At 43.3% G+C, this 22914-nt stretch overlaps 1 protein-coding gene across 5 annotated transcripts in view; it reads right to left on the reverse strand.

Moving 5' to 3' along the window:
* Positions 1-17485, reverse strand: part of Slc44a1 (solute carrier family 44 member 1) — a 181304-nt gene extending 163819 nt beyond the window's left edge. For 3 of the 5 annotated variants that reach the window (XM_076934964.1, XM_076934963.1, XM_076934962.1), the window contains exon 1: positions 17423-17485. In XM_076934964.1, coding sequence (XP_076791079.1) covers positions 17423-17470 — 48 coding nt within the window. In that variant the 5' untranslated portion in view covers positions 17471-17485. Of the gene's footprint in view, positions 1-15808; positions 16056-17422 lie in introns of those variants that run through there. The other 2 variants (XM_034501795.2, XM_034501793.2) reach the window with 2 other exon arrangements.
* Between the last annotated feature and the right edge of the window lie 5429 nt (positions 17486-22914).

The following is a 22914-nucleotide window of genomic DNA, read 5'->3' on the forward strand; positions in this document are numbered from 1 at the left end:
GTGACTCACAACCTCCTGTCACGCCAGATTCAGGATGCTCTCTCTACTGCATCTGGCCTCCCTGGGCACCTGCACCCACATATACACACCTACTCACAGGAGCACACATTGATGCACATAATTAAAAATAATAAATTTTAAAAAATAAATGACAAACACTAAAAATGTTTAGTGTTTTAAAATGTGTGCACATATAGCCTTTTAAAATATAGATAATATACATATAAAGTAACATCACTATGCAAAACTTTTAAACAGAACATAAGGAAAAAGGAGTCTAGAACACAAAAACTCTATCTAGAAGCATGACTTTTTTTTTTTTTTTACATGACAGGTTTTTACATTTAAAATACAAAGAGACACACACATACAACTTGGCAAACATTCAAGGCTGGTTTCAGTTTGTCATTCTGTGTGACAAAAATCAGCGCCAACAATAAAGTTACAAGGACATAAGCTTGGCTGAGAAACAAGGGTTTCTAATAACTGGAAAAAGAGCTGGCTGCTCCAACAAGAAGCCGTCAGTCCTCGGTGGCTGGAAGAATTTATGCAGAGCCTGAATCAAACTCATTTAGTAGACATGATATAAAATTCATGGCTACCTCAGTGCTAACTCTGTTAGCGCCCCAGCCAATGTTTGATTTCTGTAGAAAACTCCTATGTGATGACTTTCTCTGAATAAGTGCCATGCCCAGACAGGACTAGACACTGTCCTAGGTGAAGCTTGGGCACCTGGTACATCTCTGCTCCCATCGACACCACGCCTACCAACACTCCCCGACTCTTCACCTAAGTTCTAAAGATATGTACACTTGGTTACAAATCACCTAATATATATCTGGAAGCAGGCAAGGTATAAACACAGGCAGGAGAGAGGATGCAAGTCTGAGTGGGACGCAGCAGGAAAATAAACAAGGGGGTATACAGCCTAAAAAGTGATGGGAAACACTGGGTCCCTGGATTCTGTGGTCCCAAGGCTAGAAATCATTAAGCAGGTATTGTACCCAGTAAGCAAGAGACTTAGGGACCATGACATGAGCAGTTGAACTCTTGGTAGTGACAAGACAGAGATCTGTAATTCAGTCAAATGGATAATTTCCCCTTTTCTCCTTTTTAAGTTTTAATTTTTTTTTTTTTTTTTTTTTTTTTGAGGCAAGGTATCACACAGCCCTTCCTCTCCATCCTGTTCCCTCCTGCATACACACACCAGAATGATGCTTGACTATGTTAAGAAAGAAATTCAGCTCAGGAACACTGACAAAGGCCCCGCCTCCCTCCACTGCATCTCCTTTAATGGCATTAAGGAGTGGTTCCATGTACTGAGACAGTCTAAGGATTGTTTTAATTTCCAAACATGAGTACACGTACACAGCTCTGGCACACCTGTAGGCCCATTTCTGCTTTTCATTGTATCTGGCTAATGGCTTCCATCATGTTCTGCTTCATGGTGGGCCAGTAACAAGGACGTTGATGGGGACAGGAAAGGAGAACCACATTCATAAAATTATTGACATTTGCCAATGTATCTGCTATACTTGAGTTTTGGTGACGTCCAGCAGGCTCTATAGTATGCTGCCCCTCCCCAAGATACACTGGCTATAATTAATACCTCCCGAGTTCATTATTTTGCTCCAGTTTTCATATTCCGTTTCCCCCAGTTGACAAGTTATATTTAATATTAGTATTAATGAGTATCATTACCATCATAAACCAAGGTTTTAGTCTTCAAATACCCTCAGCCCCCTCCACATGCACGGGAATTCATCACTGGCTTGGACCTATCTAACATCAAGCATGCCTTCCACTCAGTATCGAGTGAGAGAGCTTTGATCAGTGGGTCCCTTCCAGGTGGCATCTGCAAAGTTAATTAGTCAGTATAGCTGCCACTGTCTTGGGGGCAAACCTGAAGGAAAGAAGAAAACTCCAAAGACAGATAGCTATTCCCCCTACCTCGCTTTTGGCTTAGATCAATAGTTCTCAACTTGGGGGTCAAACAACCCTTTCACAGGGGTCACCTAAGATCATCAGAAAACACAGATATTTATATTATGATTCATAACAGTAGCAAAATTACAGCTATAAAATAGCAATGAAAATAATTTTATGGTGTGTGGGGGGGTCACACAACAAGGAACTGTATTGCAGGGCCACAGTATTAAGAAGTTTGAGAATCACTGGCCTACGTGGTCCCACAGCAGTTTAGATTCTGAGGTTTTATAATTAATGTTTCTTTTGTAACCCACTTGCCATCCGTAATTTCCCTGCTGTGATGGTTGGTCTTTATCTCAAATTTCATGGAATTCAGAAGTTAGGTATGTTTGCAGAGAAAAGGCCCAGCATGTTTGTGGGTAGCACTGCCCATGGGGTGGGGCCCACATGTATCACACTGGGAAGGGGAAGGCTGTCCAAGTACATTCCTCTTTCCACTTCCTGGTCTGCCATGCCGTGGACTGCTCTGTTCAGCTTTACCCTACCAGCCATGATAACTGACCCTCTAAATCAGTGCTTCTCAACCTTCCTAATGCTGTGACCCTTTAACACAGTTCTTCATGTTATAATAAACCCCAACCATAAAATTATTTCATAGAAGCCAGACATAGTGGTGCACACCTTTAGATGCTGAATTCAAGGCCAGCCTGGTCTACAGTGTGAATTCCAGGACAGACACGGCTACACAGAGAAGCCCTGTTTCAAAACACTAGAACAAACAAAAATTATTCCATGGCTACTTCATAACTGTAACTTTTCTAGGCACGGATCATAATGTAAATATCTGATATATAGTATATCTGATATGGGAACCCCAAAAGGGTCAAGACCTGTGGGTTGATAACTACTGATCTAAAACCATAAATTCTCAATCATAAACTCCCCCTTTAATTTTTCCATCAAAGATATTTTGGTCAATGAAGTACATTGAACTCAGAGCTGGAAACTTCAAACCACCCAAATAAAAAAATAAAGGCAAAAAAAAAAAAAAAAAAAAAAAAAAAAAGAAAGAAAGAAAAGAAAAACAATGAAGGCAGGGTCATGCTTTCCTATGCCTGTCACCTCAACACACAAGAGCACTGTGAACTCAAGGCCAGTGTGAATAGGAGGGCTGGAGAGTTCAGGTGGTTAAGAACAGCTGCTATGCCAGCCTGAGGACTCCTGAAAGCGGCCCTCACTCATTTAAAAGTTAAAACTGAGGGCTGAGAGATGGCTCAGGGTTTAAGAGCACTGACTGCTTTTCCAGAGAACCTGAGCTCAATTCTCAGCAACCACATGGTGGCTCACAACCATCTGTAACTCCAGTCCTAGGGGATCCAGAACCCTCTTCTGAGTTCCCTGGGTACCAGGCATGCATGTGGCACAGACATACATGCAGGCAAAATATCTACACATATAAATTTAAACAATAAAATTTAAAAACAAACAAAAAAAAAGTTTTTTTTGTATGACGAGGTGGCACAGACCTTTAATCCTAGCACTTGGAAGGCAGAGGCAGGTAGATCTCTGACTTCAAGGCCAGCCTAGTCTACAGAGCCCAGAATGACAGAGAGAACCCTGTCTTGAAAAACAAAACAAAAAACAAAAAAATTAAAATTAACAGAAAAGAAAAATGGAGAGGAAAAGGAACAAAGAACTTAAGTAACGTCACGTTTAATGTGCTTCGACTTTAAAAACCTGTGTATTAGGGGAGGGAAGCTGTTACCCAACCCAACACATTTCTTCTTTTAAAGATTTTTATATTTTTACTTTATATATACAGGTGTCTTGCTTGCATGTATGCCTGTGTACCACATGCATACAGTGTCCTTGAAGGAAAGGTCATTGGATCCCCTGGAGCTGGACTTACATACAGATGGTGTCAGCTGCCATGAGAGGCCTCTGTAAGTCTAACCAGTGCCCTTAACCACTGAGCCTCCACTCCAGACCCTTCAACAACTTCCTTATTGCGTTACCACATCCATCTTTGTTGTCACTCAGGATCATGGAATTGAAAAGCAACATCTCAATCAGGTTTTTCAAAGTGAACTCTGCAGGATATAAATCCTTAAGAAAGATTCAGGATGGATGATGTAAATAGAAAGGTATTTACGGGATAGATAAGACCAGTGCAGGCCAGGGAAGCAAATTCTTTCCTCCATGTGGGACTGGGGGATGGGGAGTGGAGCAGGATGTCCTTTTACTATGTTAGCATGTACTATGAATCTTCAAGGCAGGGAAAGGTGAAGGCAGAGGTAGTAAGGAGTTCTCAACTTTTCTGATTGCATACACCTCCTTGGAGGAATACTGCATTAACCTCCGAAACCGCCACGCCTCAGGAGCACATGTTTTAGGGAGTGATCAGGGTATTCTTGCAGAAGTAATTTGTATCTTTAAGTGAGACAGACATAATATGAACAACCCCTACCTGACTCGAGCTAACACTAAGCAGCAGCACCAAGAGTCTCAGGCTCTGTTGATTCTTAGCAACACAGAGAAACAATTGTTTCCACTTGTTCCTGGTTTACTCTGTCAAATTAAACTGTATTGTAAAAAGGTTTCAAGTCCCACCAAACTGGAATCCCACTCACTTTTAAAATGAAGTGCCTTCTTAAACTATTGTTTCTAAAACTTCCTAACAAAATCTTATTGACCATTGGCAACTGTCTCAAAACACAAACAAGTAAGGTAAAAAACTATATATATATATATATATATATATATATATATATATATATACACATATATACACATATACACACATATACATACACACACTACATACATACATACATACATACATACATACATACATACATAGGATGATAGAAAGAACCAGTGAGTTCTGGGGGAAGGACAAGATTACAGTCATATTAACAAACCTACTTCCATGATAAACTTTCTCAGACCTAAATTCTTAGAGGAAAACACAGGAAGGCCCAGGAGAAAATGCAGCCACTGGCTCTCACGTTTTATAAAAAGTACTCACACTGACATTGCTCCAAGTTTTTATACATTAACCAACATATGCTTTTTAAAAATTAATATATGTAATATAATTTAAATTTACTGGGGGGAGGGGTGCCACAGCACCTGATTGAAGCCCAGAAGACAAATCTGCAGGCGTTCCTTCTCTCCTCGCACCATGTGTGTTTCAGGATATTGTTCACAGGGTCCCTTTACCTGCTCTCAATGCCCTCTCTCCTCATATTAATAAATAGCACACATTATCTCTGAGCTCACATAACAAGAATGACATATCTGAGGTGCAGCTATCCCACCACCTAACGTAGTACTCTTGATAAAAAGTAAGAGGAAGATAAAGGAACAGGAAATGCCCTCAGAACTAACTTGGTTTTATACTGCTGGGTGGCATTGGGGTAGCTACCCATCCTTTCTTGATCCTATTCCATCTATAAATTGCAGCTAACTCAGGTACCCACCTCAGATCTGAGAATACAATAGGAAATGTGCAACATAGGCCCTTCAATCAACATACAGACATAACTAGCAATCTGAATACCTGGTCCCCACAGGGTGGTGCTATTCTGAGAGGTTGTGAAGCCTGTTTGGTAGAGACTGGTCATTGAAGGTAAGTCACTGAGGATGGATCTTTGAGGGATATAGAGCGCCTTGCTTCCAGACTGTGATCTCTGCTTCTGAATCCTTCAAGATGTAAGCAAGCTATTGTTTCATTCCTGGCAAAAGAGAGCTGCCCCAGGCTCTGTGCCCTCTCCACCATGATCTCTATCTCCCAAACCATTATTCAAAACAAACCTTTCTTCTCCGAGTCACTAACTGACTATTAGTGCCTTCCCCTGCCCCTTGGCAACCACCCATACGTGTAGCTCCTCCCTGCTCATGATGTAAAGCGTGTTCCAAAACCATCAGTTAACTAGATGCACTAGCCAGAGGCACCAAGAACAGCATCACGTCTACTGAACCCAAACAAAATTCAATTGTCCTTTCCCTCCCCACTTACTAGCCCCATCAGTTCCCAAGCTATCAATCACAACAGCCTCATGCCAGAGCACAGGAGTTCTACATGCCAATCAAAACATGTCATATCCCTCTGCATTTACCCTTCATGTCCACATTCAGGCAGGAAAGCCTTTCTTCAACTCCACAAGGTCTCTTCGATTTCTTCTGTGGCCTCTGCCTTGCATCTCTCTCCCCATAAGCTCAGATACATAGTTATGCAGGTCTTCTGTAAACACCTTGTGGTTGCCCATTTCCCATCCATTCCCATACGAACACCCTCCCTTGGCATCTCTCACCATTCTGACACACAGTAAGTTACATTCCTCTCTGCGCTGGACCAAGCATCCTTCCCACTACTTTCTTCCTTCTCCCTTCTCTACCCTCTCATTCTTTTGCAATCCAGGCCAGGTGAAAAGTCATGTTCAGGAAGCCAACTGTTCACCTCTGCTTCCTCACTCCCTCAACTTCTAAGTACCAACCTGGAATCTGCCCATTACGATTACCAATTATGCTCTTAGCATTCATCTCCCAATATTACTGGAATATTATTAGATCCATAGTCCATATTCCAAGGTCTCAAATCAGAGACTGCCTTTTTAATGGGAACATGGGGGGAAGGGGAGCAGGAGGCTATTCAGTTTACATTACTATGGAAACTTCTGGGATTTTTTTTTAATCATTTGTATAATTTGATGTAAGTCCATGAAGTTATTCTTGTTTCCATTTTCTTCTGGTGAAACCAAGATACCAATGACCTCAGAAATCAGCCCAAATGAGTGACCTGGTCTTGGGACTGAAATCCAAGCCTGTAGTCTGGCAGCTCCCACACTCCTTCCGGTACATAATGGTGCTCAATCCTCTGGTTCTCACAGCCTCTCAGAGGAGGGATGAAGACCTTGGAAGCAGGCCAGCCACCACTTACCCACTAAGGGAGGATTTAGCGGGCAGTGGCCAAGTCCAATATACCAAATGCAAATGGATTTTATATTTTAAAACGGAAGAAAAGTTTTTTATCAGAAATATTAGTCAAACCTGAACTCCTTTGCTGTTATGAATAACACAACAGGACCCACGTGATAGCTCAGCAGATTAAGGCACTTGCCACCAAGCCTGACAACCTGACTTCAATCTGAGGAGCCCACATGATAGGGAGGACTGACTCCCTGGCTTGTTTCTGACCTCCACATGCGTACACTCAGCCACACTAAATAAATAAGCAAACAATGTGGACGCAGAAGCAGCCCTGCATACCACATGACTATACTCTGGATTACTAGGGGAAGTCAACAACTTTCTCAAATGGCTTTTAGTGTAGGTTGTCAAGCAGTACCCCAAGGGGGTTACTCCAATTTATTCAGCAAATCAATAAAGTCTATTTGAGTCAAAACCACAGAGGCAATTAATATTATTCTGTTAACTCATATCAAGGTCACTGGCATAAACAGGGGCCCCTCCCTTAGCCTGAGTAGTAACAAAATTGAACATTTTACACAGGAGCTATTTACTTCCATTTCCAAAATTCTACTTACTACTGAGCTATATTTGGCGTGCAAAAGACCACTTTCTATTGTAGACATATTCTAAATAATATGAATCTTCATTCTCACTAGTCTTATAAGAAGAAGAAAAAAAACCCTGAAATTTAGCAGGTAAATAAAAAACTCAGAGGCACTGTGCTTTCTGGCTCTAATCTTCCTTTCTGTTCAATATCACAGCTCTAAAGTTTATCAGGGAGAAGAAGAAGGAAGAAACAGAAGGAAAATGAAAAGTTTCAGGGAGTGTTAAGGAGGAAAAACTACTCCCAATCAGAGAGAGCTAAAGGGCACCAGCAGATGAAAGAATTCTGGTGGGTAGGGACGAAAGGGTGAGAGGGCTGGAATGGAAGAGACTCTTCCCACCTTTAGGCCCTCCTGGGACCACTCTTGGAGGAACTGTAATTAACCATGTGACCATACTCCAACCTCAGGGGTTCTTTACTGAAGCTCTGTCAGCTTCCTCTGTCAGCCAGAGAAAGGGGCACTAGGCATGGTAGAGGAGAACGGGGCTTCAGCAGCCCTGGAGTTACACAGAATTGAAATTACATGGAAGGGTTAAGAAACACTATGGAAATGATTTCACAGACAGAGGAAAACAGCAGAGCTACTACTAGCTCCTACCCCGCTATGGCTCCTGTTCCTTACCCAGCCATCCCTCCACCACTGGGCCCTCCCACTTGCAGCTGTCTGTCCTACTGGTGAGTGTGTGTGACTTTGCCCCTACCTGACTTTAGGGAAATTCTGGTTAGTCCACCAGGTATGTCCAACTTTCTGATATTGCAACATGTTGTTGCCATCTACAAAGTTCACACTGGAGAACTTTACATTTATTAAACATACACACACACACAAATTCATAATGTATTCTGTCTATAAGTTTATGATTTTTGTGTTATGCTCCATTCATAGCTATGTGGCATAGCTTGGGCATGTGGGCTGGAGACAGGACCAACTACTGGGTCTTTGTTTTCATCCTGCTAGATACTACACAGGGATGAGAACTATAACCTTCCCTAATTCCCACCCAAGAAAAGCCAGTAGAGATTGTTAGAAAAGTCCATCTGGAAAGATCCGGCCATCTCCAGCTCAGGAATGGGGTTAAGAAGGAAAGGTTATCTTAAGACTGCAGAAGAAAGAGCAGGGTGTGGCTGTTCATACCAGCAATCTCGGGACTCAGAAGGCTGAGGGAGAAGCATGAGTGTGGAGCCAGCCTAAACTTACAAGTGGAACAAAGAGAGACAGAGACAGAGACAGAGAGAAAGACAGAGAGAGAGACACAGAGAGACAGAGAGAGACAGAGAACAGAAACAGGAGAGAAAAGTATCCTTGCTACTTGCTATTAAGAGTCATCATGGAGTCACTGAACACACTGAGAACCAACACCCTCTCCAGGACCAAACAGGAAAGAAGACATTTTGTTTAATGTTTCCAGTATTTGGATTTAAGGGTGATTTGTTATTTACTTCTTTTGGCTACATTACACTAAGTGACTTACAATGTGGAAACTTGCTTATGTTACCACAGTACCACAAAATAAAGCAAGCAACCCCATCTCTGTTACTTAAGCATCTTGAAGTGGTAACTTCTTTTCAATTTGTCTGTCCTCATGCTACTTTATTTCCTTGACATCATACAAATGTATAGAGGAATAATGTGTGTGCTTAACATTCTGTATGTATCTGGAAACCTTAAAAATAAGAACACTGGCGACTGTCCACTGGCCTCCACCCACATCTATACCTTTACATCCTCTACTTCAACTAAATAAGAAAACAAAAAGTAACAAAAGGGAGGAAATTATGTTTTAAGCCAGCCATGAACGGCAGGGTGCACCACAGGCTGTCTAAGGAAACAGCTGAGATTTGTTGGGACTTCCTCTAAAGAATTTTTTCTTAAGAAAAAAAAGTCCCATATTGAATTTTAAAGAGTAGAGCTGGTAAAGTAACTTGTCTACACCAACTGGTAGGAAGAATGCATGTTTACTTTGTTCACAGACTTCCCAAGGACCTCTGTGCATCAGTGTCTGCTAAGCAGAGCCCAGCAGGAACACACAGGGCAGAAACTATCATCTTTTCAGCAGCCAAGGACAGAGCAAGAGTCAGCAAGGATTCCATGCAGAGGACGCAGAGTTAACAGTGGTCCTGTGTAGAGCTCTCTGAGAACTACTGTCCTCTGCCACTGAACAGTAAAGCAGCTGCAGACAGGAAGTACATCTATGTCACAACTAAACCTTACTTTGGAACAAGGACATCTAAATTTCATATACTTCTCATGAAGCAATATTCTTCGCTTTTTATTTGCATCAGCCCTATTTGTCTTGATCACCTCATCAAAAATGTAAACGCAGTTCTCTGCTTGCAAGCCATATAAAAACAGGTTAGGAGGTCAGACTCTACCCATAGGCTATGGCAGGCAGACTCACAGTCCAGACATCAATAGTAACTATAATTATATGCTTACTGCTATTACATGTTCAAAGGGGAAAATCCAAGGCAACGGGGAGTTTAATGAGGAGACATGGCCTGCACTGAAGGATCAGAAAAATCTTCCCAAAAGTGAATTTTAGGATGCAACTGAAGGTAACCAGTCAAAGGTCAGAGAGAGGGAGGAGCAAGGAGCCTTCTCCACAAGTGAGCATAGAAGGAAATGCTGGGAAAGAGTAAGGCACAGGACCTCCTGATGAACCGTGAGGCTGAGACACTGAGGGGAAGGAGGCTGGAAACGAGGCACAGAGGGCACCCGTCAATCTTGTTGATGCCAGGAGCATCTAGTCTTTGTCCCCAGAGTAATCAGAACCACTACATGATTTTAAGTTGAAGAGGAACACAGCCAATCAGTTTGGACTTTTCAAAGACCATTAAGGCTGCAATACGGAGAAAGATGAGATGGAAGCCTGAAAAGTCACAAGGTACTGGCTGGAGATGGCGCTTAGCTAGAAGGCTGGCAGTGAGCCAAGGCAAGATACAGTGATGAGCTTGGTGAACAGAAGACGGTCTCTTCATGACTCAAGCCTCCTATGCCCACTACTGGCGCCATTCAGTGAGTCATGGGATTAGGACAAATCTGGAGTCCAACTTGAGTTTTAAACATGCGAGCTGAATATCTACACAATGTTCCAGTGTCAATCAGTTGCTAGTAACAGGTCAGAAGGGGCTTGTTTCAATGAGGTGATTCAGTCTGGGAACTATCCTCACAGGCTGTAATTGAAACCTCTGGAGATGAAACCTCCTGGACAAAAGTGGTTCTCTCAATCACCACTGGGTCTCTTCAAAATGCTGATGCCCAGGTAGCACCACTGAACCAGTTAAACCGGAATCTCTAGGAGTGAGCCCCAGGCATTGACATTTCTAAACTTCTCCAGGAATCCTAATGTGTAGTCAAGGTTGAGAATAATTAAGATCTCAAGAATTAGCAGCCAGCTACCCCACAACGTAGTTCTCAACCCTGACAACTTCATGTTTCTGAGTTGGAGTCTGGATCCACAGAATAAGAAGATGGTGATGCTGCTTTATGTCCTGTATCTCTTCCAGTATATGAAATGCAGTCCAAACCTACAAACCCAAAGATTTCCTTCTTCCTTGCTATTCTAAAGAGGTAGGAGCATTGGGGAGGCTGGGGGGAGGAGACAATTACCAGTAGCAAAACATATGTGTATAGACAATACTCTTCCTTCATCAGTAGCATTTTTGAATGACAATACTAACAACATCAAAAAGTATGGACAGACCTTGTTAAGTCTGCAAGCATTCCCACTGGATCAACTCTGAGCACACAACGGTGCTCCCCAGTTCTGAACTGCAGGTGGATCAAAGTGGTCTGAAATTTAACTTGGAAATTCTTTGATACAAAGTTGACCTTCTCTTGCAGATTAAAAAAAAAAAGTGCACAGCAACTTTAGATTTTGCAACTATATGTGTGAACACTGAAAAAAGGCAGATGTAGACAATGCTGGCAGGGTTTTAACTAGTAATTGAGCGTCTCTGTTACTGTAGCCACTTTCCCGGTCTCCAGGACTCAATTTCTTCAGCTGTAACATGGAAGTAAAACCAGTCTGACACAAGAACAAGAAAGTGACTCTAAGAATAGATAGAACAACATACCACTTTAATATCATATCCTAGCCAATTCTGACATTAACTTCTTAACATACTGGGGGTTTGTTTGCTGGAGGCAAGAGTTTGCTATGTAGCCCAGACTGGCCTGGAAACACTCACTGCCTCAGAATTTGCAGCAATCCTCCAGCCTTCTGAGTGCTTAGATTACAGGCCTGGTCACCAACACAACTTGCCTTACATATTTCTGGCATGATCTTTTATGCTTCTAAATGAAGTTTACTTCCCAGATCATGGTTTTAATTGAACAGTTTAGTCTCTGTCAGTAATTCCACTAATCCTTCAACCTCATTTTTATCACCTGACTTCAAATTCTATAAAGCAGGTGTGAATACACTATTAGGAAGGTATTATAAGACAGTCAAATAGTAACAAGTAAATACTCCCGACTGTTCTTAAGGCAGCATGGCTAAGCAATTAAGAAATGGCAGTTAAATATGTCACCCTCAGTTTGAAGGGCTTGGGACAAGACAGTGCCCAAGAGTCTTCTAAATTGAGGCCCACAAAGGGTAGTCTCAACTGGAAAGTCTGTGTGCTTCTCTCTCTCTCTCTCTCTCTCTCTCTCTCTCTCTCTCTCTCTCTAGCTCTAGCTCTTTTCAACTCTGAGGTTAGAAGGAGGACATGGAACCTCAAAGGCTTGAGAAATCTCCTCACCTCTAAAGCACTGCTGTGAGAAATAATGATCTAGCCATTAAGGACAAAGACATACAGCAATTTGCTAAGTAATCTTTCACAAACCCTATTCATTTACACTGGTTTGTCAATGGGAAAGAACATTTAATAAATCTGAAGATTTACAAGTGAACTTTGAAGTTTAACATTACAAGAATAGAAATTATGTATAGCAGGTTATAGCAGAAGAAACTAATTATGGAGAGATGGGGAGAAATTTTAACACTCTTAGGGAGGATTAATGTTGTAAAAAAGAAACTCCAGACCATCTTACTTTGATGGTCTACTTTTTTTAAAAAGTAGACTTTTAGGCAAGGGGCATCATGTACTAGTTTGTTTTGAGCATTTTCCAATAATGTGTAATGGTTGTTATTTAAGCCAGAGAAAAACCACCCTAAGAGTTCTGTAAGAGCCCATGTTACCAGACACTTATTCTTAAATGGATGTATCTAATACTGTACAGATTATTTTGCAAGTAATTTGCTCCCTTGGCAGTGAAATACCTGCATAGAATATAATATTTTAATTTTAATTCTTAAAGTGAAACAATTACTTTAATGGTAAATTATGATACCTAGTTATGGCCACGGGAAAAAATAGTATCTGGACTTCAAAGGATCAAAGTCCAGAAGACCATAAACTCTTTTATGAGCATCTGCAACGCAGTAAAAGACTAGGAGGAGAAACTATACTTCAACACCCAGCTCTAACAAAAAAATAAAGTATACTTTACATCCACTGATAAAGTCTAGCTTCAAAGTTCCTGGGGATATCTCTGAGTATCATATTTTGATTGGCTAAACAGGGTAGCATCACAGCTTGCACCAAAGTCTTTTAAGATGCTACAGTCACTGCACTGACTAAAATAAATACACAAGCTGAGCAAGGTGTCAGGAGCAAAGGGGAAAGCTGCTCCATTTTACAAATGAGTGGTGCTATTGACAGAACAGGAATAAATGTGGTCTCCCACAGGAAATTTTAACTTTACAAAGTTGGAGTTTGAGTTCAGAAGAGGCTAGTCTGGTGGAATTAGACTATCAAACCATGGAAACAGCGTGACACAGACCGGGGCTGGGGGTTCGCAATCAGTGACTTGCTAGCCAAATGTTCAAATTGACATATGCACTCCATTCACTAACTGCAGCTGAGCAGCTCTGTAGCATACAGTGAGGCAGTGCATAAATGGAAAGCTGAGAGAGGAAAAAGAAAAGCAGACTTTACACTCAAGAAACTCACAGCTCAGTAGAAAGCAGAATCAAACAGATTCTGCCTAAAAATACATTCATGACCCCTAAGATTAGCTCAGTAACGTGCAGCTTTGCATCTAGAGAATATTTAAAGTTGTACCCCTATTTTATTTCAATACAACACACATAAATACAAGAGCATTCTAAGTGCCTGATGCTTCTGAGCTGAGTGTTAAAAACGTCAGGGGATTGAGAACACCTTAGAAATAAAAATGATAAAAAAAAAAAAATCTAAAATAAGGGAAAAAAAATGATGGCGAGCCCCTCTACATAAAAACCTGCCTCGATGTTCCCCTGAACACTTCAAGTCCCTAACTCTGAACTTAAAGCATGTTGACAACTGCTGATTGGTTACAGAAATCCACAGGGGGGAAAAGCACACCCTCAGGTGCATGACAGGCATCTTGTCTGTAGAAAATGGCATGCAGAGAACAGCGGCTGTGAGAAGGGGGGGGGGGCGCAGGAGAAAGGAAGCATTCTACAACACTTCAGGGAGGAGGCAGACACCCCATGACCCACTGCCCATTTAAAGTGGGCGGTCTGGTGCAGAACCACCCCTCCACACTATCTTTCACGCACTGAACAGGCCATCCATAAACTATCAATATTTTGCTGTCTTAAAGGCATTTCACCACCAAATGAGCATGCACAGTAACAATTCTGAAAAGAAGGGTCTTGTAAAAAACACTTTTTGCTGAAAACTATATGTAAACAATTATTAGATGAGCAATGCCCAACTATTAATAGATGCAACCCCTGCCCCTAGATCCCCAGCCAGTTGAAATGTGTGTTTTTCTACATTTCTACATTTCTACACCCCTATATGCTAATACGAAAGCCCTGATCCAGTCTTCCTTAACACCGGCCACCTGGTTTTTCTTTGCTATCCTAACTGAATAAGAAGGTTTAACTAACTAAACCAGTCAGCCTAAGAACTGGACAAACAGGATCAATGCCCAGTAAGCCATAAACGTCCTCCACGCTTCTCCAATTCTAGTTGTTTCTGTGACAGATCTCAAATTTTCCAGAACAAGTATGCAGGTTATTTAAAACTGAGTTATATATAGTCACTTAGCACCAAACACTTCTGTGTCACAGATGCTACATCTCTAGAGGAAATTTTTTCCCCCAAAACTAGCATTTTTCTTCGCCAAGAACCAACCAGCCTTTATTTCTAGAAGCAAGCGCATACTTCTCCCCACCACCACTACCACCAAACAAACAAATCACAGACTACTGTTAAATTCTACGCTAATGAAACTGTGGAGAAACATCCCAGGCGTTGTCAGAGCCTATTTTTCATACACCACCACCAGACAGTTTGATGCAGTATTCCTGATTGCTTTTTATCGTATTTGTAAATACACTCACTAATCCACTAAATTAGGTAATTTACAAACAGGTCCTCTCAGTTATTAGTGGCCAGCCGTCAAGTTCTATTACATCTGATCCTTACACAGTTGTCCAAACATTTCCACCCAGGTTAAAGGCTCTGATCGGGAAGAGAAGGAGGCTAGCGAAATTTGGATGGGGGCAGGGTGGCAGCTGAGAGAAATCTCTGCATCTCAGCCCTCAGCGACAACATCCAGCCAGTGCCCACAGAAAAACTAAATTCGGCACCTCTTCCTCCTGTTACACTGGCAACAAAGAGGGAGTTTCCATAACGCTCCCGTCACCCACCAGGTGCCCAATCTCCTTCCCAGCCCAGTCCCCGCGCTCCCGCAGGGGCCTCGGTGCGCCGAGAGGCCGCGGTGCCCGGGGTCAAGGCACAGAGGGGGGATGGGATGGGGAACGAGCCGGTGCGATCTGTGAAATGGGCCCTGGAAGGGCATGGGGACCCACTGAAGCACCTGATCCCGGCCAAGGGGACCTCAGGCCAGGGGAAATGGGCAGCTTATTAAATGGAACCGAAACTGGAATAAGGTGGAAGAGAGGTGAAGAGCCCAAGCTGGGGTGCACCTTCTGGGGACACGGAAAACAGTCTGTGGGTGGCGGGGGGCTTGGCGGAGGTGGAGAGCAGGCAGGCGGGCCCCTAGGCGAAGGAAGGGTATACCTCCCGGGACAGAGCGGGCGCCGGGGGCGCCTCTACCTGCAGACGGGCAGGACGGGCCGCTCAGGTGCGAAAGCAAGGGGAGGGAGCGCAGCGGGCACTGGGGGCCAGGCACGGGGCGCAGGGGTCGGCGGGGACCAGAGGGGCGCAGGGCACCGCAGGGGCGAGGAGGGCACGGCTCCGCAGGCGCTCACGGCGCGGGGCGGCATCCGGGAGGGCGGCCGGGAGGCGGGAGCCCCTCACCTGCGCGGCGGAGGCGGAGCTGCAGCAGCCCATGGCGGGGCCGGAGGAGCCCGGAGGCGGCGCCGGGCGCGCAGCTACGCCCCGGAGCCCCTCGGCATGCGAGCCGGCGGGCGCCCGGGGAGGGCGCGGCCTGGCCCCGCACGACTCGGCGGCGACGGCAGCGACGGCGACGGCGGCAAGAACTCAGGAGGCGGCGCGGTTCGGGGCAGGCGCCGGCCACATCCCCCGGCGGCGGCGGCTGCGCGGCTCCGGCTCCGCTCCTGCTGCTGCAGCTGCTCCCCAGCGGAAAGGGGCGGGCGGCGGCGGCGGCACCTCCCCCTGGCCCCCGCCTCCCACCACCCGCGCCCAGTCCCTCTCCCGCTCCCTCTCCCTCTCCCGGGCTGCAGCCGCCGCCTCCTCCTCGGCGCCGCGCGCGTCTCCCATCAGACTCCCCGCCCCCAGTGCAGCGCCGCGCCGCGCGGACGGCGGGGCGACGGCAGCCAGAACGAGGCCGGGCCCTTGGGCGCGCGCCGGAGCCTGCGCGGCGCCGGGCCCATTTCGCGGTGGCACCGAGGCCGCGCTCTGCCTCGGGGCGAGAGGGCGTCTGAGGCCGAAGCTCCCGGGGACCCGGCGGGCTCGCAGCCGAAATGCAGCCGACTTGCTTCCGGACGCGCGAGGCACGGGGAGGTCACCGGGGGGTCGCTCGTTCCCACGGTGGGCGCGCCACCGAGGTCACTACTCCGAAGCTTTTTGGGGACTCTGGCGCCTGCTTATGTTACCCAGAAGAGAGCGTACATGCAAAACCTCCCACGGAGAAAGAATGGGTGATGGGAGAGGAAGAGGAAAATGAAAATCATCTGTTGCTCCTGTTCCCATTTTGCTGATGTGGACACTAAGCCTTGAAGGAGGCCGATAGAGCAACCAACTGGAAATTGTAGTAACAGCCAGAAATGGGAGGGTAAGGTAGTACTCCAGGCCCTCAAGTCAAAGCCATGTTGGATCTTTACTAAACTTTCTTACACATGGTAACGCGCGGGCACACACTATACATACACACATCAATTCATATTTAAAATATTTACCGAGGCACTCACTACATTACAGCCCAGAAATTTGTTGGCACTAAAATTAAACAGCCGATAAAAGGCAAAGTTGCTACTCTCTCAATTAAAAAACTAAACCTGTATTAATAATGTGCTGGGTAGCAACAAGTTAGACACGCACAACCTTCACGAAATTTCCAACGCCAGAAAGTCTTTAGAAATACTGTGAAGCGAGAGCAGTTTTAAAATGGCAAGAATAAACAAGGTCATGGTTAACTGTCACAGAAATGCGCATGTATCCAACAGTCATATAAACCTTCCGGTCTTGTTTTATATTGTCAAAGTGTCGCAAAGACTGGAAGCAAAAGGTTTGTTTGCAAAGAGACCAGCGTGAGACTCCAGGAATGCTGACTAGAAGACAGATTCCAAGGTGACTCAAACTCAAAGGAGAAGTTGACTGTATGTGCATGGAAAGAAGAAATCTGAACATGGGGATGGGGCTAAGGAGTGCGGGTGGGTGGGTGGGGAATGGAGTGGAGAAAAACCTAGGAAAAAACCTAAAGAGAATTCCCTATTTGGTGTTTTACATTACCATTTCCTGGGTCTGCGAGTATGGATGACTTGTTCCTCCAAACCTCATGTTCCTCTGTGAAGTCCTGATAGCAGGGATGGCTGCAAAGTGTTGGTAAGATTAAATAATGTGGGTAAACTTCAGATAGGGTTAGTGAATAAGCACTCAGCAACAACTACTTTAGAGCCTTGAATTTTCTGCAGTTTGACCTGAGGCTCTTTCCTAGGCACAGGATGGGTGACTTGTAAGGCTTCCCTACAGGTAACCATTGGGTCATTAGCTAGACGTGAAGAAAGCATTAACTGCTGTGGATCCAAGTTCTCTTCATAAACTCCACAATAAGATTGTAAACTCCCTGAGAACAAGGGGAAGCATTTTCTCCTTTGTATCTCCCTGTGCTCTCTGGGATGTTTGTTGAATTATTCAATACAGCCAGGAATAAAAATCCCTCCCATGAGATTTTCCCTCAAAGCCAGAAAAGGACATCTTGTTTTTAACTGAGGGAGGATGCTGAAATTACAGTCTTAAACAAGAAGCCATCTGTCTTCCTTCTTTATAATCAAGGAAAGAGGAGTTGTCTCTCTTAGCAAGTCAAGATGGGAGCTTTTTCTCTCCGATTATAAAAATCTCTCTGGCTAGCACAGTTGTTCCATGTATGTAGTAGCTAGTGCTTATTTTATCATTGGAACTGTAGAAGTGGTTGGATCTGTAGCTGGCCTCATCAGTGCTTCATAAAAACGTGGGGTGTTTGTTTGTTTGTTGTTTGTTTGTTTTGGAGATCTCTTTCCTGCCATGGATGACGGATGAGTCCATCACTGGAGGTTTCCCTTTAAGTAGTAGAGCCAGGCCTTCTGAGGTTCTGCAAGGTGTTTCCGTTAACACACTCATTATGTATGCATATGAATGTGATGCTGTAAAATCACACCCTTTCATTAGCAAGAGAGAAACTGAGGACTCCTAAATTGATATTCTGTACCTTTGAAGAACAAGTCTCTTTCCCATTCCCATGGTACCCAGAGAATAGATGCAATTATTTAGGAGGCGGGAGTGAAGCTCAAGTCCGTGCAGTGCTGAGTTCAGTCTCCCAAACCAGGGGGAATGATGTGATTTAGAGGGAGGCTTTACTGTTCTGTTCTTTTCACTCTTTCTCATAAAGCAGCACACACAGCATTCAGTGGAATTAAATTACAGCAAATTCAGAAATGAGGAAACTGGTTTTTGTTTTAGTTTTTGTTTTTGTTTTTAACACTAACTAGCCAGAGCTCAGGGCACTGATCCCACTCCACTACCTTGAGATGTCATGAGGAAAAAGCTCTCTGAAAGGGTGTAGAGTTTTTGTTTTCAGAAACAGGGAGGTTTCATTTTTTTTTTTTTTCAAGTTACATAAGAACAACGTCTGCACTAACCAGGATAAAATTATAAGGCCTATCAATCTTGATGCTGCAGGGTAAAATCAGATCACCAGCTGAGCCAGCCGGAAATGCTTCCCAATAGTCTAGTATTGCATAATTGGCCGTGTGAATTCCACGGTTTTCAGCCTCAGAAGGGAGGCTCGGTGCTGGTCACTCACTGAAGGGAAATACAGAACTAATGGTCTTTCCGATGATTTCAGTAAAGCCTGACTCATTGTTCACATGAGGTCAGGCTTGAGGTGGAGGAGGGAAGACTGTCATAAATATAAATGGATCTATATGAGAGTGGTTGTGTGTGTGTGTGTGTGTGTGTGTGTGTGTGTGTGTGTACCCACTCAACCCTCTAATTTAAAAAACGTGGCATTTGGTGCGTTGGCTGTGTTACGTTCCGACATACTGTGTTCACAGCTATATCCCACAGGAGCACAATCCCTTCAGCTGAGCCCCAGCTTCCAGGTCTGCCTCACCAACCTCCCTAAGAGCATTCACAGATTACCCCTGGGAAATGCTCCTGGATCAAAAACTAATTGTAACCGAAGGCTGTAGCTGTTCATTCATTACCAGAGAGCCAAGAGCAGATTCTATTTGAGACCTCAGAAATGTATTTCAGGATTCCAGGTAAGTTCAATAGTGAAAGACCTTCTGGGAAAGATCTCTCCTGAATTTGGACACATACTCAGAAAAAGGTATCATTGTTCTGGCAAGTCTAGAGATTGCTAATTCCTTCACTCCATAACTGTACCTGCCCACACTTTTTAAGTTTATGTTTTTCCAGTGTTACTGTATAACTCTGTCTTAGTTAGGGTTTTACTGCTGTGAACAGACACCATGACCAAGGCAACTCTCATAAAGACATTTAATTGGGGCAGGCTTACAAGTTCAGAGGTTTAGTCTATTATCATCAAGGCAGGAGCATGGCAGTGTCTGTACAGGCATGGTATAGGAGGAGCTGAGAGTTTTACATATTGTTCCAAAGGCAAACAAGAGAAGACTGGCTTCCAGGCAACTAGGACAAGGGTATTAAAGCCCACACCCACAGTGACACTCTACTCCAACAAGGCCACACCTACTTCAATATGGCCACACCTCCTAATAGTGCCACTCCCTGGGCCAAGCATATACAAATCACAAACTCTGAATTTTATTTATTGTTTTACTTGGGGTTTTTGTTGCAAGATCAGATAACATAAATATGTTCTCTACAAACTGTTGGCTGTAAACTTGTGTTTAGAGGGGTAAAACATATTTCCCTATTACTTATCTAAAGGGCTTACATTCTTTTGTAGTCAAATCAATTCATTCTGTAATTTTTTTAATTGAGTTCTTAGCTAAATGTGATTTTAATGAGGTGGCATGTACCAAAATTCCAGCCCTCAGGATTAAAGCTATAACTAACCTGAGAATAGTGTTGGCAGGTAGTGTTGGGGGTAGTGAGGAGAGAAAGTAGGAGAAATAGAGGCAAGGTTGTGAATACTAAACTGAAAAAGAAGGAGACAATCTAATGAATAGGGAAACATGTTTATTTAGCAATATGTTTCTTGAGCCTATATAATAGCCACATTCCTAGATAGAGAAAGGCCCTGCTTTAAAATCACATTCTATTGGAGGGCAAATGGGTGGAGTTAAGCCAAGAATTAGAGTATAGTTGAAACACAGCAAGAGGGATGAGTGTACATGGTACAGCCACTCAGAGAAGGCCCATCACTAACTGTGCCCCAGTGTTTCCCGTTCTTGTTTGCATTGTGGTCACCATCTCCACAGGACTAGGATTTCTAACGTCCACTAAGTACAGGTGGAAACAGAGCAATGCGCAAAGTAAAGCAAGTGAGTCATACAAGGACAAACGTCATGCAAGTCCACCTATACACAGGACAGTGTCAGAACAGTCACAGTGATAGAGAAGAAAACGCTGGGTGGGACTTGTAATAGGTATGAGGTTCCAGTTGGACTAAATGAAAGGAGATGGTGATGTGGCCAAAGCTACTGCCCCTCTTTCCCGACTGTGTACCCTTGGTGTAAAGTTTACCTCATACATAATTTACCATAATGAAATAATGTAACATAGTAACTCCGGACAGAGAAGGACTAAGAAAAGGAAGACAGAACTCAGTGTTAGCATGGTTAATACAGAGTGTCAACTTGGTGGGATTTAAAAATCAATGGAACCTTTAGGCATGTCTGTGAAGTGAGAAAATCCTCCTTAACTGCAGGCAGCAATATTGCATGGGCTGGGGTCCCAGACTGAATAAAACAGAGAATGAGCGGAGTAGCAACACAATGTGACCAGCTAGCTCAAGCTCCTGCAACCTCCCCATTCCTTCATGGTGGACTGTACCTTAAAACTATGAGCCAAAATAAATCCTTCTGAAAGTGAGGGAGGGATTGATTTGTTTTGCCTATGAAAGTTGTTATATTACATTTTTTTCCTAATTACTCTTACATTCTTACCTTTATCATACAAGCTCCTACTGTGTACCAAATGCCAAAAACTAATTTGACACCCAGAAATACTTACAAATAAAATTTTTTGTCAATGAGTCTCTTGGAATTTAGACTTTTTTAAAAATATATCTTAAGTGCTTCTAAAGAAAGTGCTACTCAGCCAGGCAGGGGTGGTGCATGCCTTTAATCCCAGCACTTGTGAGGCAGAGGCAGGCAGATTTCTGGGTTTGAGGCCAGCCTGGTCTACAGCCTGAGTTCTAGGACAGCCAGGGCTACACAGAGAAACCCTGTCTTGAAAAAAACAAAACAAAAAAAGTCCTACTCAAATTTAAATGTTTCCTTTTTAAAGTACTTTTTCTTATAAAATGTCTTAAGTGTGTCCTTTTTAAATTTAAAAATTGCATTTATTTATTTATTTATTTATTTATTTATTTATTTATTTATTTAGAATGTGAGTGTGTGTACACTTGGTCTTCAGAATGCATGTGGAACTCTAATGACAACTTCCGGGAATCAGTGCCCTCCTTCTACCACGAAGGGTCTAGGGATCAGGCTCACTCGGGTAATCAACCATCTCAAATACAATATGTCTAATTTAAATAGAGGACATTTCTCTGGGAAACAATGTATCCTGATACTTTATCAAAAGACAGATTAAGAATTAACTGCATAAACATTTTAAAACCGCTTGATGCAAATGATAACACAAGAGAACACAAACAAGCATAAATAATATTAGCAGAGTCCATATAAGAGGTTTATGAAATGCACATGAATTCCCATTTAAAAAGAAAAGGCAGCTAAAGCATGCCACAGTGAAAGAAATACAGGGACTAATAAAATGTGAAGAGCTGCTCAGTCTCCCTGATCGTAAAACTGTACGTTAAAAAAATTAGAGGATATCATTCCTCACCTAACAAATTGGTGACGATTTAAAAGCTTAATAATAACCAGCATCAGGGAATATCATAGCACCCTATCCACGATTGATGGGGATATAAATATGGCCCTCTTCCTGGAGAGGAATTTAAGAATCTGTATGAAATTTAAAAGCTACATCTCTTCTAACTAAGCAGTTCTTTCCCTAGGGATGTCCCATCACAATCCAGTATTTTTAATAAAGAAAAATTGAGGAAAGCCTAAACTTCCATAGTATAGAAAACTGGTTATGTATTTGCCAAAATAATAGGAAATACTATATAAATGTAAAAGTAAAAAAACATGCTGTAATCTATATTCATGGACCTGCTATAATGATAATATACTTACCACATGATTTCAATATACTATTGTCTTAATTATTGTTCTATTTCTGGGAAGAGACACCATAACCAAAACAACTTATATTTTTAAAAAAGCACTTAACTGTGAGCTTGCTTACAGTTTCACAGGGCTTGTCCTGGCAGAGAACATGGCAGCAGACAAGCAGGCATGGCTATGGGGCAGAGTTAAGAACTTAAATCTGATCTGTGAACTGCAACATGTAGGCAAAGCGAGAGGAACGGGACCTGCTGTGGCCTTTTGAAATCTCAAAGCCCACTCCTCATGACACACCTTCTCCAGCAAGCCCACACTTCCTAATTCTTTCTCAAAATAGTTGTACCAACTAGTGAGCAAGCATTCAAATATATATACTTTTGGAGGCTAGTCTCATTCAAA

This window comes from Arvicanthis niloticus, chromosome 5, assembly GCF_011762505.2.
Source record: "Arvicanthis niloticus isolate mArvNil1 chromosome 5, mArvNil1.pat.X, whole genome shotgun sequence".
Taxonomy (NCBI): Eukaryota; Metazoa; Chordata; class Mammalia; order Rodentia; family Muridae; genus Arvicanthis; species Arvicanthis niloticus.